Consider the following 22554-nt stretch of genomic DNA (forward strand, 5'->3'; position numbering starts at 1 on the left):
GTTTGACCCGTGGACCATTCCCGCAGGTTCTTCGCAACATGGTCCACTGTGCCGATCTGAGCAATCCCACCAAGCCTCTGGATCTGTACCGGCAGTGGACCGACAGGATCATGGACGAGTTCTTCCACCAGGGAGACCGAGAGCGGGAGCGGGGGATGGAGATCAGCCCCATGTGTGACAAACACACAGCGTCAGTGGAGAGGACGCAGGTGGAGTTTACGCACTAAAATAAAACGCGTGAGATCAGCAGAGGTGGAAAAAGTCCACGTGAACCGGACTAAAGTACCGGTGTAGTTTGACTTGGGGGTTTTTTTCTGACATGTTCTCGATCAAATCACTTCATCCATGAATTGATGTTTGTGCAATTTCGACACTGCCAATTTGAATTCGAGTCCTGTTTTGAAAGAAAAGGAATGAATATGAAAATGTTGCATTCGTAGACAAAATAATCGACAAAATGAATGAAACGATGACACTTTTGATCCAAGCGGACTGATAAACAGCGTGAGACTGCGTTTATTGATGCTAAAGAGGCTGTTCACTCGCAAAACAAAAATTGTATTCAAACTTAATTGCATATTTTCACTTTACTTTTGGGTATTCAAAGCCTGGTGTTGAGAAAAAGCCCAAAAAAATTCAATCTGAAAAATAAATACTCGAGTAAACAACGGATACCTGGCAAAAATACTAAAGTACAGTAAGGGAGTTAAGGGAATGTTTTGTAACTTTTTACTAGGGTTGAATGATTTTGAAAAATAAACATGTGGGTTTTTTCCCCCCCTTCAGTATTAGAATTTAATATACAATTATTTATTTCAAGGTTCTTATTGAGACACTGTACAAATAATATATGTAAAAACTACATGTACAGTATCAAAATAAAAAAATCAAGTCTAGTGACCGACATTTGTTTCATTTTTTTTTCCTAAATTGCAGCCTTTCCGATTTGAAAAATGCATTCTCCTACATTGCAATGTCGATTTGAATTTAATTTATTGTTCAGTCCCACTTCCCACCACTGCTGATTATTAGCGTGAGCTCATTCCTCTGAGTCACGTCCACTGACGTCGTCCTTCGTTCCTTTCAGGTGGGCTTCATTGACTACATCGTGCATCCTCTTTGGGAGACGTGGGCCGACCTGGTCCACCCGGATGCTCAGGACATCCTTGATATGCTGGAGGACAATCGCAACTGGTACCAGAGCATGATCCCCCAGAGTCCCTCCCCTCCCTTCTACTCCGGCGAAGGCGACGGGGGACCGCACGGGCAGGTGGAGGGCCTTCCCGTTGCCAACAAATTTCAGTTTGAGCTGACGCTGGACGAGCAGGAATGCGAAAGCGCCGAAATGGAGACCCTCCCAGGTCATCCTTCAGATCAGGACGGGGTCGGCACGGCGACGCACGACGTCTCCCCGGCCGAGACATAGCCGGACCGAGCGCTTGGTTGGAAGATTGCAGCACCTCTTGGAGATCATGTTGAATTGCAGTGGAGAAATCCTGCAACGTTGGCTCTTTGGAGCTTCCTGGCTGTGAGGGCCTCGCTGAATGTGTGGCGGTCCTGCTGAGGAGCCTCGGAAACCCCGCGGCGGTTTGTTTTTGAATCCGGGGATGCAAGGTGTGGGGGGGGACTTCTGTTGAACTGGAGAAGCTTGGCAAATGCGCTGGCTGTCACAGAAAAAAAAGTCCCCTTATGTGTGGACAATATTCAGTTGTGTACACGCACCGTTGGAAAATTCCCAACTTGCACTTCAGAACATTAGTTGAATTCATTTACAAACATGGCATCGCGTTGTGTTTGGATTAAGTGGCCAACCAAGCTATTTGGAACCTAGCCGTTTTTTTTTTCTTTCTCTCTAACATGTCTTAAAAATGTGTGCCTTTTTTTTTCTTTTTTTTTTACAACCCTATCCTTTTGTAAATATTTTTTCTAATTTATTGAACACATTCATGTAGCCGTAAGACATGTCCCATTTTCTACGGAGAGGACATGTTTGTCTCACAGTCTTCCTAATGCTCTGGCAATAGCGTGAACTCCTTCTCACTGAAGCGTTCCGTGGCTGCGTCTCGAAATCAAAATCACTTGGGACTTCCCAGCACACTTTGTGGCCCAAAGTGACAACGGTCAGGTCAACATGTGAAACCCGAATCATGTGTACCATATGTGTGTTTTTCCACAAAAAAAAAGTCGACAGCATAAGCAATTAGTAACTGAATTTTTCAAATCCAAAGATCTTGTCATTGAGAGCACTTTGACGGCTTCGCTGGCCATTTTGTAAAAGTTTTGGTGGGAGGACGACGTCAGTGAGACGAATTTCGTTTCAAGCCGCGCTAATAACGTCCGCTTTGAAAATGTCTTTTCCCTTCCCGTGAGGTCAAGCACTTCCATGACGCACACACCTGTTATGCTTAGCACCCTTCCAGTCCTGTGAATTCACTCTACGACCGTGACTCACCGTATACTTCAAACGACTTGGACACACGTGCGACACGTAAGTGATTTTAAATAATTGTATCTCGTCCTTCTGTTTGTGGCACTTTGTCGACAGTTTCTGCAGCGGGTTGCCGATCCTGTCAACGTTAAGCGTAAAGGTACCACGTTGTTGAGTGCGACCTACATTTTAAGGAGCAGCTGGGCCATCGTGTCATGGCATGAGTCGCTTTCTCCACGCACGCGTGCGTGTAAAACGATCACAGAATTGCACAGAATCTTGTTTGCATCCAGCCGTGCATTGCTCAACGCTTCCGCTGTTTGCAACAGTCTATTTATTTATCTTTTCCTTGTATAGTATACTATTGATATTGGTTCGGAATTGTCACTGTAAATGTGTTATTTACATGCACTACTACATGTCAAATCAGTTTGACTGAAATTGTCCGGTGGCTTTTGCGTTGGGCTATTTTGTTATCAGACCACGACGTGGACATTATGCATTTCAAATTTGAACTACAGTCAAACCTTGGTTTTCGAACGTGTCTGTTTTCGACCCGAAAATTGGATATTTTTACGCCTCGGATTACCTTCGAAAACCGGTTGTCGACCAAACTGAGCAAACCCGAATCGGCCACTTGACTCCTCTCGACTTCCTTAGACGAGGAAGTGACGCTTCCTCGTGTGGCTTTCATTGTGAGTAGGCGTGTTTGTTGTGATTTACGCAAATCTGACTGTTTTCATGTGAGTTCTGCATAGTGTATTCGCCCCTAATCATGGGCTAGTAAAATAGTTTCGGATTTCCAACAAATCGCTTTTCGAACAGCCTTCTGGAACGGATTATGGTCGAAAACCTAGGTATGACTGAAACGTACTGTACTTTTTGGAGTTTCTGATTGAGAGATGTTTGGATCCACCTCATTTGGGGTGCCGACTGATTCGCTTTAACGGAAGCCATTAAGTTCTCAATAAAACGTGTACGGTGACGGGTCATTGTACAGCTCGAAATTTCTGTTGAAATGTACCATCAAAGTGTATTTTTTCAGTGTTTTCTTCACAGTAACTATGGTCCAATGGTATATGTTGTGCTCAACAAATGTTTTCTATCAGATGATTAAAAATGGGCATGTATTACATTTTCCTGACTGGAGTGTTTTTGGGGTGGAGGAGGGACACGGGCACAATAAATCATCACAAAAGGTGTTTGATTTTTCAACAGACAGCCACCAGTTGCATCCGCACTTTTGAAATTATCATAAAATAAAATTTGCTCAAATTAGTTTCTATTATGATTATTGATACTCATTTATGTAAAGAAAGCGGTTCAGAAAATGGACGGATGGATTTATGGAAAGACTGATCGTGTGAAGAAATTCGCATTGGTAATTAGGCAACTAAATATCAATATGCGATACTTTGATTTCCATGAATCTTCACCAATATTTACATTTTCAAACGATCCTGCGGTATTCCTAGAAAATCACAATGTACCATCACTGGTGACTGACCTATTTTTAGAAGAGCGCTGCTCATGGGAGATCCTTTGGCGATCGCTACAGTAACGTACTTTGCTGTCGAGTGAGTTCAAAAACGTTTTTATAAATACACGATGCATGTTTGAAGATAACAGTGGTTAACACGTTTTTTAAAAAACTTGTTTTCAGAGATGCAATTAAACTTTACGAGTAAAACGTTTTTTTCCACTTTGGAGTCCAGCATGAGTCGCTCCTCACCCAATATATCAAAACTTTGGTGCCTTCATTCACATCAGGAGTTATCTTGTGCAATTGTCATAGCTAGGTGGCAACTTTGGAGTGCCTCGTTGTCAGTCACAAGTGTGTGGACATTGCGCAGGGATAGGCAGAAGTGCGAGGAACTGATTTATATATATTTTTTCAATGTCTGTCTTGACAGCTAGCGTGTAGCGCTTCGAGGCTGTGCGTGTGTATTCGGGCTGGCGTGGCCACTTCAGAGCGCCTTCACACACCCACAGAATTGGAGAGTGGAGAGAACGGTGGATTATTTTTTTTGATTGTTCAAATTTAGCAGACTTTTAAACAAAAGTCTTCCCTGTGGTGTGAAAAATTTTGTTGAAGACCCAAACGTATCGTAAAAATTCAACTCCACAAGTGAAACTTGTGCAAACCTTGAGTGGAAAATTTGCAATTCTCAAAGCAATGACATTAGTCACATGTATCCCTGATGAGTTCAGTCCCGTGGCCACAAACTCATCGCAATGTAAACAGGAAGAATGGAAGAGATAGCCATGCTATGTGCTTAGCCCTCAGGGCAGTCACTCTCCCATGGCCTTGTGCACCTTGCCCCAAACTGATAAGCACCTGAAATACATGATCCACAAGCCGGGAAAGAAAAATGGAATTAGCATGAAAGCGCAGATGACGTCAAACGGCTTTGAGTTTCTGTCAAAGGGAAGGCACAAAAGGAAACATTTGATATCAGGTTAGCTGTAGCTGCTGAAGGACAAGCATTCATACTCATGCGGTAATGCATCCAAAAAGATTTGCTGGTGGGACCGCTCGCTATTGAACATATTTTCTGCAATAGCGCGTCATCACTCGATGGACGTTCATCCAATTTGTATAAAACAAAGACAAATTCTGACACACACACACACACAAGAATGTCTATAATTGAGGCTCATTGCTTGGGAATTTGTTTAAACCCCAAATGCTGCTAAAAATGCTGATAAACATCTAATATGCATTATATATGAAATACGTGGGTAAATGGGAACACCCCCCCTCCCCAAAAAAAATACGAATCAAAAAAGGCGGTCCAGTGGTTAGCGCGTCGACCTCACAGCCTCCATGTGTAGAGTTTGCATGTTGTCCCTGTGCCTGCGTGGCTTTTCTCCGGGTACTCTGGTTTCCTCCCACATTCCAAAGACACTTAACATTATTCAAGGGTTAAACTGAAACTTGAACTATCTTCCTGGACATTCAGCTCAATGAATATTTACAGTCAATACAGACGCGCAGTCAAGGACTATTTTTTTTGTTTGGGGTTTTTTTTCCATGGAGGTGCTCCATTCTTCCATGGTAACCGGCAGGGATTTACTTTAAAACTCATAACACGGGTCAAGTGGTTTGTCACCGACTGACGTCATGTGACTGATCCAACTCTGGCAGCGACGTCTGTGAACTGTCTGGTTTCGGGTTGGACCGGAGGTTCCTCACAGCCGCTCGGCTTCCCGCCTCAGCGCGGTACCAGCCAGGTCCAGTGAAGGCCTGCAATCTTTGGCCAAGGCAGAGAGGAAGAGAACCACTTCCTGAAAAACAAATCTGCTCTCCGTATCCACATTATGAAAACAAATGTCTTCCTGAAATTTTTTACTCACCAGCTGCTGTTTATTTTCATTCGGATTGACAGTGTGTCGTGCAGTCAACCGGGCGCTTCAGGGGAAAAATGTCAGGGAATATGAGTGGGCATTGCAGCGGAATTCAATGGAAGCTTGGGACTCAAGTGTGGAGGGCAGTGATGAGCTCAGATGGCCTCAGACTGATGAGGAAGGAAGAATGTCGAAATAGAAAGCGTCCCCCACTCTCGGGAAAATGATGCATTTGGAAATGATAAAGTAGAGGGATTTGCTTCCTCCAAAGGCTACGCGTAGGAGTTTCTCTCTTGCTCTCTGTCTGACTGTGAAACGCAACATTAGGACAATAACAGGATGGGTGCTTCCCACTAAATGTCATCAAGCATCAGGTCATCAAATATGGTGGGGAGTCATTGACCTGCTTTTTTTTAAATTTTTAATCCGAGTCTTGTTTTGGAGGAGCATCTAAAACAGGGTGGGCAAACTACGGCCCGCGGGCCGAATCCGGCCCGTCGAAGGTTGGTCCACAATTAAGGTTCGATGTGAATGATTGCATTCATTTCAATTGGACTTGTAATGACAGGCATTTCACCGCCAGGTGGCGCATTGACTTGAAGTTGCAGAACACGGGGGGGCGGGGCAATCTTTTCGACCACCTAGTACCTCTGTATCGCTCTACTTCTACTGGTCTGATCACAACCCATCTGCAGCGATGCACAGATTTTTTTTAATGTACCATAGCTCGTGCTGACCTGGCCCTTCTGTCAAATTTTAAAAGTCAATGCGGCCCCCGAGCCAAAAAGTTTGCCCACCCCTGATCTAAAACATGTAAGCGAGTGGCCCTCAATGGACCGGAGTTGGACACCCCTCACGTTACTGCTTATTTTGTGATTTCCAAGTTGTTTGAATTTCCATACTTTTTTTTTTTTTCAAATTGTGCAAATATTGAAACTGAATTCCTCCCCGGGTCAGAGTAGCCTAAAATGAAGCGTTTCATCAAGAATTTACATTTGCAACCCTTCAGATGCAGATACAAGGGTATTACTGATTCTCACGACTCAATAAACTCAATCAACCCAATAAATTGTAATAACGCTAAAGACATGCTAACATTCGGACATTTTTATGAAGTCAAACATGTCTCAGAGACAACACCAAAAACACCAAATAAATGAAGACACGAAGATGCGTGTGTGTGTATGTGTGCTCTTACCATAATATAATAAAACAAATACATAAATACATTGACAAAGGTCCCAAAACGCAAGATCATTTTCATATAATCTTTCTGCAATGGAATTAAATTAAATAAACTTACTTTATTAGTACGTCCGCCTCACAGTGCAGAGGTGCAGGATTCGATCCCAACGCCGGCCTTCCTGTGTAGCGTTTGCATGTTCTCCCCGTGCCTGCGTGGGTTTTCTTCGGGTACTCCGGTTCCCTCCCACATTCCAAAAACATCCATGGCAGGTTAATGGAACACTCTAAAATTGTCCCTTTGTGTGGTTGTGATTGTTCATCTATGTGTGCTCTACGATTGGCTGGCAACCGGTTCAGGGTGTCCCTCGCCTACTGCTGGGATAGGCTTCAGCACGCCCAAGACCCTAGTGAGGCTAAAAAGACAATGGATGCATGGATAGATATTTTTACTAGCAGCTAAACTGAGTCATTTAGTTGTGTGGCGCACAAAAATAATATACAATTACACGACATTTATGTCAACCGGTGAGAACATAATTTAAAACCCAATGAAAGACAAGAGGACCACGAGTCTGCGTAGATTCTTTGCTGTGTGTCAAATCACATTTCTCATGATGAATTAAGGACATGGAACCAGACTGGCATTTGCACTGAGTGACCTTGGGGGTTGTTTAGCCATGGCGCAGTTAGCTCAGGAATCGTTCGGACATGGAAGAGAACATCCCTGTGGCATCGCACAAGAGCATGATGTCATCTGAGAGAGAAAACACAAACACGGCTTCTCTCTGCATGGTGATGATGACAACCAGGCACCTGTTTTTTGCGTGTCAACACACACAAGACAGACAGACTGTGCCACGGCAGATGAACAAATGCTGCAGGGTGAGGGGAAGCCTTTCGGGAGAAAACAATAAAATGTTGATTCTCATTTAGACATCAGTTGGTTGTGTATCAGATTTTTATTTCCATATCCCAGCAGATCCTCAGGATGAAGGTCGACAATACACCCACACACACTTACACCACCACAGGTCCCCCTTTTCATTCAGACGCTGCGAGGGAAAGGGAAAACATTCTAATTGGAGCAGCTCAGCTCTTCTGACTCTCCCGAGCGTCAAAGTGAGCAAGCGTGTGGGAGGAGATGTTCAACATGCACTGCAGTGACAGTTCGGTGTGGAGGGAAAGACACTGCGTGTGCCAGAAAAAAAAACAAAAAAAACAGATGAGGCTTGCACAAATTGAAACATCCCTCTGGATGCTTCGAGAGGGACATGAGGGAAAAATACAAGCACAATATAAAACACTTTATGGTAGAAAGAAAAACAACAACATCAAATTGACCAATGATGATATTTACTGTATGTATACACATTTTCGGTACACTAACCAACCACCTAAATAATCGAACATGATCCAATCTAAAAGCTGTTAAAAAAAAAAGAAAAGAAGATTGATGTCACTCTCAGTTTTAATGCCAGCAGCACAGTGGTCAACTGGGCACACATTGACAAATGTGGAGTTTGCATGTTCTCCTCGTGTCTGCGTGGGTTTTCTCTGGGTACTCCTGTTAGGGAGGGGCCAACCAGGCATCTCACCAGCTCGTCACCCACCTGTAGCCCATCTGCTCGTTTCGACTGGTATAAGTTGGCTCCCAAACCATTCCTCAGTGCAAGTTTGTGCCGTCACCACCCGTAGTGAGCGCTGTTGGCATCGCCTGCACTTTTTGTTTCCTGTGTGGACATTTCTCTGTGGACTCCCTTGAGGTTTTCCCTGAATATTTAAGTAAGTCCCAGTTTTCTCCCTGAGTGAGGTTTTCGTTTCTTGTGTCGATATTTCCCTGTGGATTCTTCGTCCTTCTCCCTAAGTGACATTTCCATCCATCCATCCATTTTCCGAACCGCTTGATCCTCACTAGGGTCGCGGAGGGTGCTGGAGCCTATCCCAGCCGTCTCCGGGCAGTAGGCGGGGGACACCCTGAATCAGTTGCCAGCCAATCGCAGGGCACACAGAGACGAACAACCATCCACGCCCACACTCACACCTAGGGACAATCAAATGTGAGCGTCCAATCAGCCTGCCATGCATGTTTTTGGAATGTGGGAGGAAACCGGAGCACCCGGAGAAAACCCACGCAGGCCCGGGGAGAACATGCAAACTCCACACAGGGAGGCCGGAGCTGGACTCGAACCCGGTACCTCTGCACTGTGAAGCCGACGCGCTAACCACTGGACTACCGGGCCGCCCACAAGTGACATTTCAAAGACCCTAATAAACAACGGCAAGTGTTGGGTTCCACCATACCTGCCTGTTGTCTTGCATTTGGGGTCGCATACAAAGCCTAACAACTCCGGTTTCCTCCCATATTCCAAAAACATGCATGGCAGGTTGATTGCCTATTCCAAATTGTCCCTCGGTGTGATTGTGAGCGTGAATGGTTGTCTCTGTGGGCTCTGCAATTGGCTGGCAACCAGTTCAGGGTGTCGCCCACCTAATTCCCAGAGCCAGGTGGGATAGGCTCCAGCACCCCCCGCGACCCTTGTGAGGATAAAGCGGATCGGAAAATGGATCGATAGTTCAAGTTAAAGTCAACTTTAAAATGTGCTCGATGTGTAACGTTCGGCACAGATGAAATTTCTTTCCTCTCAAACACAGGAGAGAGAGGAGCCGCTGCGGGTGCCCGTGCCGCCATCCATAGGTGGATGGGTATGTAATTAATACCCCGGGGGTCTTCAATTTTGGACTTCAATGCATTTAGTCCATTTTGTAATAGACGTGTTTATATATCTCCTCTCTACAGCAATTGCACATCAGGGAAGAGGTAAGAAGGGGAAAATGCTCTTTTGAGCTTGAACATAGTGAGGCATTGTGGGAGTTCTCAACTTCACATTCCTATCTGGGGACATGACGTCAAGCACAGTAAGTGTCGGGTCACGTTTTCAGCGCGTTGATGATACACATGTCCATACAATACCGCAAACACAGAAAGAGACTCACATTTTCAACCTAGAAATACAGTCACTATTTTGAAACCATTATTTGGCTTCAATTACACTACATAAAAAAAAAAAAAATTGTGACTGCAGGAGGTCCTCAGATTTTCATCCTAGAAAGACTCTTGGAAAAACATTTTAATGAAAAAAACAACCCATTTATGTGATGCGAAAATCAGAAAAGAAACCAATGCAAATTCATCGCTGCTCATTTGTAAACATTTGGGGAAAAATACAAGCATTCTTAACTGTTGTTTCACTGAATGACAAAAGTACTGTACGATAAGAGGAAGTACTGGTACGATAACATCTGACAAACATGTAGAGCTGATGTGATTGTGTTTTACAGTAAAAAAAGCAGCTTGCACCATCTCTAGGAAAAACACTGGCTACCGACAACTCAAGCTTTTTTTTTTTTTTTTTTTTGTCAGTTTCATCGGCGTGATGTCAGGGATATGATTAGCCACTTGTTTTGTTGTTGTGAATTCCCGTCAGGATCAAGCCGGACTGCCCTGACCCAGCTTCCTACGTGCCCACTGGCCTGTTCTCTATTACAGGAGTGATAAGGAAGCCGAATTCCCCCCCCCCCCCCCTCCGCCCTTGCTGCGCCCGCAGACGTTGCCTCCCACGAGGTCATGATGGCCTTCCTCAAATGTGGTCCTGGCTGCGCGCTGCTCCAAGTGCGAGTGATGAGGGATGTAGATATGATTCTGTTGTGACTGGGCCGCCCAAAGCATGCGATGCTGCTCAGATAGGAGCCGTGTGTTTATGTGGCTTGTGTGGTTGCACGTGCAAAACCAGTAGGATGGTATTTTCCTTTCGGGTGGATTTGTGTACTTTTAGCAAATCTGTAATGTAACATATTTTAAAAAATATATACAGTACATGTAGTTGTTAATGTGTCATATTTTCTTATTTTGAATGAGGCAAACATTTGAAATGCTGTTAGTGTGTAAATTTCAGGGAGCAGCTGATAAATAAAACTAATGAATAATTTAACGGCAGCAAAAATGTCTATTTTCGTCTTTGTCATTTAATGAGCTTTTGGGGTTTATTTTTAAATGTTTTTTTTAATATTGCTGTGCATCTGTAGCTACACAATATGGAAGATCAAAAGGTTGTTAGAGAATTTTGTGTCATATTTGGTGAAGATATTTCATTCAAAATACGCTATATTAAAAAAATAAAACTAATACAAAAACTAAAGTGAAACAAAACATTCTCAAAAGAAAAACAAAAAACTTAAAACAACCTTTTTCTGTATTCTGTATTTCTGTATGTAAAAGTGTAAATAGAGTGGCAAAGTCATTTGATTGACTGACTGATTAGTCTTCGGGACTCACAATGTGTGTTGGAAAAAAAAGTTCCAGGACTGGTGTCACAAAAAGTATATACCGTATTTCAAATCCAAATTACAAACTCCATGTTTTTCCTTTCTCCCACTGGAGTCCAATACACTTTCTCAGCCTGCTGTGCCACACCTTCACATAACTCTTACAGATTCCTCCGTCGTCACAGCAATCTTGATTTAATCCATCAACGGGGTCCCCTTGATTACCCACATGAGCTTGGGAAAGAGGGAGAAAAAAAATTTCTGTGACCCAATACGTAAATTGACTTCTTGACCAGGAACTGTCTGATGCTCAGGACATTTTTAACTGGTGCATAGTGACTCAGCCAAGAGTTAGCCAACCACATGCTGAATGAAGTAAACGTGGCGGGTCCTCTTTACAGACATGCTGGTTGATTGTCTGACATGCATCGAAGGGGAAAACCTAGTGTGTAGTTTGGGTTTGAAAATCTGTATATTATTTTCACACCTGTATTGGAACTTGGACAACAACCTGGAAGAACATAATATATGTTATAAAATATTTTGTTTGTGGTGTCTGATTACTTTTGTCACCTCTAAGCATGAGTGGAGTGTGCTTTGTCTCTCACTGATCCAGAAAAGGCAATTAGGGGTAAATCCGTACTCGGTGTCCGCACTGATGACAGCGCTTTGCGAACATGTACTGTAAATATAGGTTGGGTGTGTGGCTCTGTGTCAAAGGGCGCCGAGGCAGACGGGCCTACGTGCAGGTCTGAGGGCCACCCGAAATGCCGCACGGCCGCCGGACCGTGACGGTCGGTGTCATTAAAGCCCTCGTTGCGGCAGCAGCAGCAGAGCGCTTTGCTTGTTTTCCTGAGGGTTTCCTTTGAGTAATTGAGCAAAACATTTTGGCTAGCCAGCTAGTCCACTGCAACGCGTGTTATCCATTTCATCATCAGAAAGAGTGCGTCTGTGCCATTAATCCAAGCAACAGACTCATCAATTTATAAGTAATTCCCTCAATGTTCATGTTTATCTATGTCTGAATTTAGGTCACATCTGTTTTTTCTTTTTCAACTTTTCTGTAGCCCCAGAGCAATTTATCTCACTTAAGACTTTGTTTTCGAATAAAAATGCACACGTTTTAACAATGACGAGAGAGAAATGATGGCTAAATTCTTCATTTGAGCCATTGACTCAGTTTCTATGAAACTACCTTGATCAAATGATATGCCAGCGTATGTTTACTACTGGGCGGCCCGGTAGTCCAGTGGTTAGCACGTCGACTTCACAGTGCAGAGGTACCGGGTTCAATTCCAGCTCCGGCCTCCCTGTGTGGAGTTTGCATGTTCTCCCCGGGCCTGCGTGGGTTTTCTCCGGGTACTCCGGTTTCCTCCCACATTCCAAAAACATGCGTGGCAGGCGGATTGAACGCTCTAAAATTGTCCCTAGGTGTGATTGTGAGCGTGGATGGTTGTTTGTCTCTGTGTGCCCTGCGATTGGCTGGCGACCGATTCAGGGTGTCCCCCGCCTACTGCCCGAAGACAGCTGGGATAGGCTCCGGCACCCCCCGCGACCCTAGTGAGGATCAAGCGGTTCAGGAAATGGATGGATGGATGGATGTTTACTACTCAGGCTTTTGCCACTCAAAAGAACACGTGACTAAAATGAGAGCGACGAGAGAGAGAGAGAGAGAGAGAGAGAGAGAGAGAGAGATGGCTGTTTTATTTATCTATTCGATAAACTGTATAAATAGATTTATAGCTGTATTTTATGTGTGCCATCATTTTGATACACACAGTCTTTAATTAAATGATATAAAGCGTCGCATATGGTGTGCGGGCAGCGTGGTATCGGTTTCCACTCAGTGACGGTGTGAATATCGGTGTTGTATGGTATCGTTCGTCTCCATTTGTTCACTGCAAATGATAGAGCAGCACGCTTTTCGTCCGAAATCAGATGGGATATGCTCCGCGACCCTATTCTGGATAAGCGGGGTATCGAATAGTATGTCTTATTTTTAATTGAAAAAAGAAGTGCCCAATTGAAAATCCATGGGTGCCGAACTGTACAGGAGCATAATGAGCCATTCTGTTCTGAATGGTAGGGCAGCAGTGCCACTTTGTGGCCATAAGCGACAATCACCCTCTTGACTCGACGTTGGCGAGTTGCAGAATCCCGCTACGCTAATAGGCGTCGCTACCGAGTCGCTTGAAGTCAGCCAAAGAATGTTGGCTTCCAGCTGATTCCGTCGCCATTTTTGTTGCGAACGTAAACACCAGCAGTGTGACTGCTTTTGGACGGACTTCTCACGCTTGCGTTCGGCGACAGCGACGATTACTGAACATGTGAGGGAATCCCGTGGCCTGAGTGCATTGTAAGTGGGGTAAGAGACTCCGAATTACGGGATACTTCATTTTATCAGGTGAACACCAAGGCTGCCACTAGTGCACCACGATTGGATGATTTATTGTATCTTTCGACCCGAGGTCATATTCCATGACGACGTCTACCTGCTAAAACGCTTTGACCGTCGCAACGGGGGGTTTCTTCTTTTTTTTCCAGATGGGGGTTCCGCGTGGATTCCCACACCGGGGAGCAGCGAGGGTTTAAACCGAGGAGGTGAGGGCAGCAGAGGGGGGCCTCGGTGCCCGTCCGTCAGTCCACTTGACATGGACCAAGAGTACGAGAGGCGTCTTCTGAGGCAAATCAACGTCCAGAACTTGCCCGCCGAGGCCCGGCTGATCAGGGTGAGATCCGGACGCGAAAGCAACATTTGAATACGTACATGGTGATTTCAATATCAAGGTACAGTAATCGTAATTATTTTTTCCCCCCACGATCGCCAAATGCAGTATTCTCAAACGAATTACTCTCTGACAGTGACAGCCAAAGCTGATTATTATTATTATGTACTGTAGTGGTGTCAAACATACGGTCAGTGGGCCGGAATCGGCCCCCAAGGAGGTTCGATCAGGCCCGCATGATAATGTAAAAGTGAAAAAATGCATTAAAGACACGGAATCAATATTTTTAATAAAATGCAATTCGTGGATTATCCGATAGGGGGCACCTTGTTTTGATCAGAGTAGAAAACGACATTATTTTGATTAGAGAAGAAAACAACAGTCTCAGTCCGTCACTGAGACAGACCCAACACAGCAGACGGTATCAATGCGCCAATGCTTCTTTATAGCAAAACAAAGGAAAGACATGATATTTTGGTTATTTATAGAAGAGTATGGTATAATGTTAATGGTCCGGCCCACTTGACATCTACTGAGTTCGTTTGTGGCCCACAATGTGAAATGAGTTTGACACCCCTGAATTGTACAGTATGTGATGGCAGTGTTTTTTTGTTTTTGTTTTTTAGGCAAGTCTTGTCGAAGATTTAGGTACAGGTGGACTAAATGAAGTGTGTTTCTGGTTCGAGTTATCCAGTATGTCTCCATATTTCTAAGGAAATAAAGTACTTTTTCTGTATGGTTCACCTCTCCCCAGTGTGGAAGTGTTACCTGCAGCCCCATCAGTGTGAAGTCAGGGGACCGCTTCATCCCCACCCGCGCTGGAAGCAACTGGAGCATCAACTTCCACTACGCCAATGTGAGCCTCAAAGTCACACACTGAATTGATCAGACGCTTGACTGACGTCTGTCTTCCTTCTCTGCCCAGGAAAACTGTCGCTCCCCCGGCCAGAACCATAAAGCAAAAGATGCCAGTTCAGATTCAGGCAAAGGTACGGAATCCTCTTTGGTAGCTGTTAATGTAACCTGTGTTTTGTCTCTCAAGTATGTTATATGACCGCCGACAGATACGGTGACGTATGCCGCCCTGTTGAGGAATGAGTTGCTGGGTGCGGGCATCGAGTCTGTGTCAGACTTTCACGCAGACAAAAGGAGACATGCAGTCAACTCTCACGGAACACACAGCCTCTTTCAAGTACGAGGAGTGACACTTGATATGTTGTGATCTTTCGTTTCATGAGCCACTGAAATGATTCTGTGTCTTATCTAACCACAGTACACCATCCACACTAAGAGAGTGCCTTTTGATAGCGATAACGAAGTCTCACCCTACTCTCTTTCTCCACTTACTAACAAGAGGTAAGCGATGTCTCCCTCGCTGAAATGACGCTTCTGTGTGCCACAAAAACCCATCACCCCCTCCAAACCCCTACGCTCCTCTAGTCACAAGCTGCTCCGCTCACCTCGTAAACCGGCCCGTAAGATCTCAAAGATCCCCTTCAAGGTGCTGGACGCCCCGGAGCTGCAGGATGACTTCTACCTCAACCTGGTCGACTGGTCGGCGGGCAACTCGCTCAGTGTCGGTCTGGGAGCTTGCGTCTACTTGTGGAGTGCCTGTACCAGCCAGGTCATATCATTTGTCATCCCCAGTCGTGACTGTCCTAAATTGTGGGACATTGAGCCTCAACTCAGTCTTTCAAACAGATCTGGTCTTCCCAAATGTAGATTTACCAAATTGGAAGTTTTGATCCAACGGCAGCGATATGACATTTTTACTGGTGGCCCACTTGGGCCAGCATCAAGTGAACTCAATCAACAGTCCTGTTGTCGCCCCGGGTTACCTGCCCACTGTTAACTCATTCACTCCCAAAGACGTTTTTAAACGTCTTTTCAGACTTGGTCTAGAATTGGCTGGTACTGAATGAGTTAATGTCGGATCTTGTGCTGACTGTCTGGTATGTGATAACAGGTGACACGGTTGTGCGATCTTTCGGTGGATGGCGATTCCGTAACTTCAGTATGCTGGAACGAGAGGGTGAGCCATATGAAACCATGCATCCATTGTGTCTATAAAGAATAACACTGCTACGTTTAGCCATTTAGGTTTAGGCCTTAAATCGGATCGCTGATAATGATGATCAATTAGATGTGATCATTTTATTCAACACAACCATACATCAGTTGATGACATATCAGCCGAATGGATTTGACTTTGCATCATTCTCTCCAAGGGGAGCCTGGTTGCCGTTGGGACCCACAAAGGTTATGTACAGATCTGGGACGCAGCAGGTGGGCGAAAGCTTACCATTTTGGAGGGCCACTCAGCTCGTGTGGGTGAGTTGTGTCCCCACCGCAGGTTAGGAACCCCTTCTTACCGTATTGCCCCATGACTGCTTTTGATACTCTTCGTGTTCAAGGTGCCCTAGCGTGGAATGGGGAGCAGCTGTCATCGGGAAGTCGTGACAGAGTAATTCTGCAACGGGACATCAGAACGCCGCCGTCTGCCGAGAGGAGGTTGCAGGGACACAGACAGGAAGTGTGCGGTCTCAAATGGTCCCCTGACCATCAACATCTCGCCTCCGGTGGCAATGACAACAAGGTAAACAAATCTGAATTCAGTCACTGGAGTGTCGACTTTCCCATGGACTTTCATATCCGCGCTATCAGTTACTGGTGTGGAACAGCTCCAGCCTGCTCCCGGTGCAGCAGTACAGCAATCACCTCGCCGCAGTGAAAGCCATCGCCTGGTCCCCACACCAGCACGGGCTGCTGGCATCCGGAGGCGGCACCGCCGACCGCTGTCTCCGCTTCTGGAACACGCTGACGGGTCAGGCGCTGCAGAGCACAGACACCGGCTCCCAGGTGTGCAACCTGGCGTGGTCCAAGCACGCCAATGAACTGGTGAGCAACATGCATGCACATTCACACCCTTAAAAAGCAGCTTTTTTTTTTCCCCCCCCCCGACCCCTCAAAAAAAAAATCTTTGTCCACTCTTTGGTCTAAGGTGAGCACTCATGGCTACTCTCAGAACCAGATCTTAGTATGGAAGTACCCGTCGCTGACACAGGTGGCCAAGCTGACGGGACACTCGTACAGAGTACTATACCTGGTACGTCCTCATCTTCAGTTACATTGGATGACATCATCATCTTCCCACGCGCTAAACAATGTCATTTTTATTTTTCTCTCTCAGGCCGTGTCCCCTGACGGCGAGGCCATCGTCACGGGTGCGGGGGATGAGACGCTTCGCTTTTGGAACATCTTCAGCAAAACGCGCTGCACCAAGGTCGCTCCTTGTCAGGTCATGTGATCAGCTTGTCACGGAATATCTAATCACATGCTCTTCTTGTGTGTGTGCGCGTGTGTTATCGTCAGGAGTCGAAGTCTGTGCTGAACCTTTTCACACGAATCCGATAGAGAAGCACTTCCCACAAAATGGTGGACCTGCAGCACTTTGCCACCGCCACTATTTGTTGTTTGTGTGTTTGTTTGTTTGTTTGTTTGTTTGTTTCACAACGGTGTGCACTCAAAAACGTCCACTTCGTGCCCCCCCTTCCCCATCGGTGATGTAACACACACACAATTAAAAGTTGACTTCTTAATCATGATTTTTGTTGGCTTTGTTTTATGATACATGAGCAGAAATATACTGTACCTGTTCAAGAACTGACATCATGTTACATGTTTAAAAGTCTTTGTACCTTTATATTTATGTCTGTGTATATTTTGAAAAGGTGTGAATAACAGTGGGTAACACGCTTTTTGTTGATTTAGATCTGCCAGCTGTTTTTAACACATTTTGGGGTACGGAATCCAAAACGGATCTCAGTTTTTCTCTCCCCCACCACCCCGCACCCTCCCCGTTTTTGAGCACACAATCAATGTAAATTTGGCAAACAGTTAAGATTGTGTTCGTTTCTGTGTGCCCTGTGATTGGCTGGCAACTGGTTCAGGGTGTCCCCCGCCTACTGCCCGTAGATGGCTGGGACAGGCTCCAGCACCCCCCGCGACCCTTGTGAGGAGAAAGCGGTTCAGATAATGGATGGATGGAGTTAAGAGTGTTCATGACCTGCCTGGTAGTCAAATGGTTAGTACGTTGGTGTTGCACTGCAGAGGCCTTCCTATGCGTTCTCAAAAATATGTGCGGCTGTGGATTTTCTGATCTTCTCCACACGAGTCGTTCTCATACTCACATTTATGGACAATGTAAAGTGTTTGTTCATCATGTGACTGGTAGTGAAATGGTGAGTACGTCGGCATTGCACTGCGGAGGTGCAGGGTTCGATTCCAGCCTTCTGGTGTGTTCTCAAAAGTGTGCATGGCCGTCAATTTTCTGATCCTCTTCTCCGCAGAATTATTCACACTCACACCAAGGAAAAATTCACAAAACCCCTTACTATACATGGTCGTTTTTTCGGCCAAAAACGCCTTACTATACGTGGTCGTTTTTTTTCGGCTAAAAACGTCTTACTGTATATGGTTGTTTTTTTTTGCCCAAAAAAGCCTGACTGCAGGGTCGTTTTTTTCGGCAAAAAATGCTTTACGATACATGGTGGTTTTTTTCGGCCAAAAACGCCTTACTATACATGGTGGTTTTTTTCCAGCCAAAAACGCCTGACTGTACATGGTTGTTTTTTTCGGCTAAAAATGCCTTACTATACATGGGCGTTTTTTCCCAGCCAAAAACGCCTTACTATACATGGTCGTTTTTTTCGTCCAAAAACGCCTTACTATACATGGTTGTTTTTTTTCGGCAAAAAAAAGCCTTACTATACATGGTCGTTTTTTTCGGCCAAAAACGCCTTCCGATACATGGTCGTTTTTTCCGGCAAAAAACGCCTTACTATACATGGTTGTTTTTTTCGGCCCAAAACGCCTTAGTATACATGGGGTTTTTTTCGGCCCAAAACTGCTTACTAATACATGGTTGTTTTTTTTTCGGCAAAAACGCCTTACTATACATGGTCGTTTTTTTGGGCTAAAAATGCCTTACTATATATACATGGTCGGTTTTTTCGGCCAAAAAATGCCTTACTATACATGGTTGTTTTTTTCGGCCAAAAACGCCTTACTATACAGTCCATGGTTGTTTTTTTCGGGCAAAAACAGCTTACTATACATGGTCGTTTTTTTCGGCCAAAAACACCTTACTATACATGGTTGTTTTTTTCGGCCAAAAACGCCTTACTATCCATGGTCGTTTTTTTCGCCCAAAAACACCTTACTATACATGGTCGTTTTTTTCCAGCCAAAAACGCCTTACTATACATGGTCGTTTTTTTGGGCAAAAAAAGCCTTACTATACATGGTCGTTTTTTGGGCTAGAAACGCCTTACTATACAAGGGTGGGGTTTTTTTCGGCAAAAAACGCCTTACTATACATGGTCGTTTTTTTCGGCTAAAAATGCCTTACTATACATGGTCGTTTTTTTTGCCCAAAAACACCTTACTATACATGGGCGTTTTTTCCCAGCCAAAAACGCCTTACTATACATGGTCGTTTTTTTCGTCCAAAAACGCCTTACTATACATGGTCGTTTTTTTTGGCAAAAAACGCCTTACTATACATGGTTGTTTTTTTCGGCTAAAAATGCCTTACTATACATGGTCATTTTTTCCCAGCCAAAAACGCCTTACTATACATGGTTGTTTTTTTTTTCGGCAAAAAACGCCTTGCTATACATGGTCGGTTTTTTCGGCTAAAAACGCCTTACTATATACATGGTCGTTTTTTGGGCTAGAAATGCCTTACTATACATGGGTGGGGTTTTTTCGGCAAAAAACGCCTTACTATACATGGTCGTTTTTTTCCAGCCAAAAACGCCTTACTATACTGGTCGTTTTTTTGGGCAAAAAACGACTTACTATACATGGTTGTTTTTTTCGGCTAAAAATGCCTTACTATACATGGTCGTTTTTTCCCAGCCAAAAACGCCTTACTATACATGGTCTTTTTTTTCGTCCAAAAACGCCTTGCTATACATGGTTGTTTTTTTCCGGCAAAAAACGCCTTGCTATACATGGTCGGGTTTTTCGGCTAAAAACGCCTTACTATATACATGGTCGTTTTTTGGGCTAGAAACGCCTTACTATACATGGGTGGGGTTTTTTCGGCAAAAAACGCCTTACTATACATGGTCGGTTTTTTCGGCTAAAAATGCCTTACTATACATGGTCGTTTTTTTCGGCCAAAAATGCCTTACTATACATGGTTGTTTTTTTTCGGCCAAAAACACCTTACTATACATGGTCGTTTTTTTCCAGCCAAAAACGCCTTACTATACTGGTCGTTTTTTTGGGCAAAAAACGACTTACTATACATGGTTGTTTTTTTCGGCTAAAAATGCCTTACTATACATGGTCGTTTTTTCCCAGCCAAAAACGCCTTACTATACATGGTCTTTTTTTTCGTCCAAAAACGCCTTACTATACATGGTTGTTTTTTTTCGGCTAAAAATGCCTTACTATACATGGTCGTTTTTTTCGGCCAAAAATGCCTTACTATACATGGTTGTTTTTTTCCAGCCAAAAACGCCTTACTATACTGGTCGTTTTTTTGGGCAAAAAACGCCTTACTATACATGGTTGTTTTTTTTCGGCAAAAAACGCCTTGCTATACATGGTCGGTTTTTTCGGCTAAAAACGCCTTACTATATACATGGTCGTTTTTTGGGCTAGAAACGCCTTACTATACATGGGTGGGGTTTTTTCGGCAAAAAACGCCTTACTATACATGGTCGGTTTTTTCGGCTAAAAATGCCTTACTATACATGGTCGTTTTTTTCGGCCAAAAATGCCTTACTATACATGGTTGGTTTTTTTCGGCCAAAAACACCTTACTATACATGGTCGTTTTTTTCCAGCCAAAAACGCCTTACTATACATGGTCGTTTTTTTGGGCAAAAAATGCCTTACTATACATGGTTGTTTTTTTCGGCTAAAAATGCCTGACTATACATGGTCGTTTTTTCCCAGCCAAAAACGCCTTACTATACATGGTCGTTTTTTTCGTCCAAAAACGCCTTACTATACATGGTTGTTTTTTTTCCGGCAAAAAACGCCTTACGATACATGGTCGTTTTTTTTCGGCTAAAAACGCCTTACTATACATGGTCGTTTTTTGGGCTAGAAACCCCTTACTATACATGGGTGGGGTTTTTTTCGGCAAAAAACGCCTTACTGTGCATGGTCGTTTTTTTCGGCTAAAAATGCCTTACTATACATGGTCGTTTTTTTCGGCCAAAAATGCCTTACTATACATGGTTGTTTTTTTCGGCCAAAAACGGCTATACATGGTCGTTTTTTTGGGCTAAAAACGCCTTACTACACATGGTCGTTTTTTTCGGCTAAAAACGCCTTACTATACTATGTCGGGTTTTTTCGGCAAAAAACGCCTTACTATACTATGTCGGTTTTTTCAGGCTAAAAACGCCTTACTATATACATGGTCGTTTTTTTCAGCTAAAATCGCCTTACTATGCATGGTCGGTTTTTTTCGGCTAAAAACGCCTTACTATACATGGTCGTTTTTTGGGCTAAAAACGCCTTACTATACATGGTTGTTTTTTTTTCGGCAAAAAACGCCTTACTATACATGGTCGTTTTTTTCGGCTAAAAACACCTTACTGTACATGGTCGTTTTTTTGGGCTAGAAACGCCTTACTATACATGGTTGTTTTTTTGTCGGCAAAAAACGCCTTACTATACATGGTCGTTTTTTTCGGCTAAAAATGCCTTACTATACATGGTCGTTTTTTTCGGCCAAAAATGCCTTACTATACGTGGTCGTTTTTTTCGGCTAAAAACGCCTTACTATACATGGTCTTTTTTTTCAGCTAAAAACGCCTTACTATACATGGTCGTTTTTTTCCGCTAAAAACGCCTTACTATACATGGTTGTTTTTTTCGGCTAAAAACGCCTTACTATACATGGTCGTTTTTTTCGGTTAAAAACGCCTTACTAAACATGGTCGTTTTTTTCGGCTAAAAACGCCTTACTATATATGGTCGTTTTTTTCGGCTAAAAACGCCTTACTATACATGGTCGTTTTTTGGGCTAAAAACGCCTTACTATACATGGTTGGGTTTTTTTCGCCAAAAAACGCCTTACTATACATGGTCGTTTTTTTCAGCTAAAAACGCCTTACTATACATGGTCGTTTTTTTCGGCTCAAAATGCCTTACTGTACATGGTCGGTTTTTTCGGCCAAAAACGCCTTACTATACAGTCCATGGTTGTTTTTTTCGGGCAAAAACGGCTTACTATACATGGTCGTTTTTTTCGGCTAAAAACGCCTTCCTATACATGGTCGTTTTTTGGGCTAGAAACGCCTTACTATACATGGTTGGGGTTTTTTTCGGCAAAAAACGCCTTACTATACATGGTCGTTTTTTTCGGCTCAAAATGCCTTACTGTACATGGTCGGTTTTTTCGGCCAAAAACGCCTTACTATACAGTCCATGGTTGTTTTTTTGTCGGCAAAAAACGCCTTACTATACATGGTTGTTTTTTTCGGCTAAAAACGCCTTACTATACATGGTCGTTTT

General features: G+C 44.0%; 2 protein-coding genes across 4 annotated transcripts in view; both read left to right on the top strand.

The window, feature by feature from the left end:
• LOC147194514 (3',5'-cyclic-AMP phosphodiesterase 4B-like) overlaps positions 1-3563 on the top strand; it is a 32476-nt gene extending 28913 nt beyond the window's left edge. For both annotated transcript variants that reach the window (XM_086128358.1, XM_086128359.1), the window contains exons 16-17: positions 27-209; positions 1088-3563. In XM_086128358.1, the coding sequence (XP_085984484.1) occupies positions 27-209; positions 1088-1426 (522 nt within the window). In that variant the 3' untranslated portion in view covers positions 1427-3563. The remainder of the gene's footprint in view (positions 1-26; positions 210-1087) is intronic.
• Positions 3564-13479: 9916 nt separating this feature from the next.
• fzr1b (fizzy/cell division cycle 20 related 1b) lies at positions 13480-17615 on the top strand. Of its 2 annotated transcripts, none has more exons than XM_086129978.1 (14): positions 13480-13640; positions 13829-14013; positions 14765-14866; positions 14936-14999; positions 15075-15202; positions 15284-15366; positions 15451-15634; positions 15977-16042; positions 16239-16341; positions 16425-16606; positions 16675-16908; positions 17012-17116; positions 17201-17293; positions 17383-17615. In XM_086129978.1, the coding sequence occupies exons 2-14, from the start codon at positions 13936-13938 to the stop codon at positions 17422-17424; spliced, it is 1464 nt and encodes a 487-aa protein (XP_085986104.1). In that variant the 5' UTR covers positions 13480-13640; positions 13829-13935; the 3' UTR covers positions 17425-17615. The 2 variants fall into 2 exon arrangements, with proteins under 2 accessions (XP_085986104.1, XP_085986103.1); XM_086129977.1 differs by having other exon boundaries at positions 13481-13649.
• Positions 17616-22554: the final 4939 nt, after the last annotated feature.

Source organism: Hippocampus guttulatus, chromosome 14, assembly GCF_054856545.1.
Source record: "Hippocampus guttulatus isolate MCC_2025c chromosome 14, RoL_Hgut_1.0, whole genome shotgun sequence".
NCBI classification, from domain to species: Eukaryota; Metazoa; Chordata; class Actinopteri; order Syngnathiformes; family Syngnathidae; genus Hippocampus; species Hippocampus guttulatus.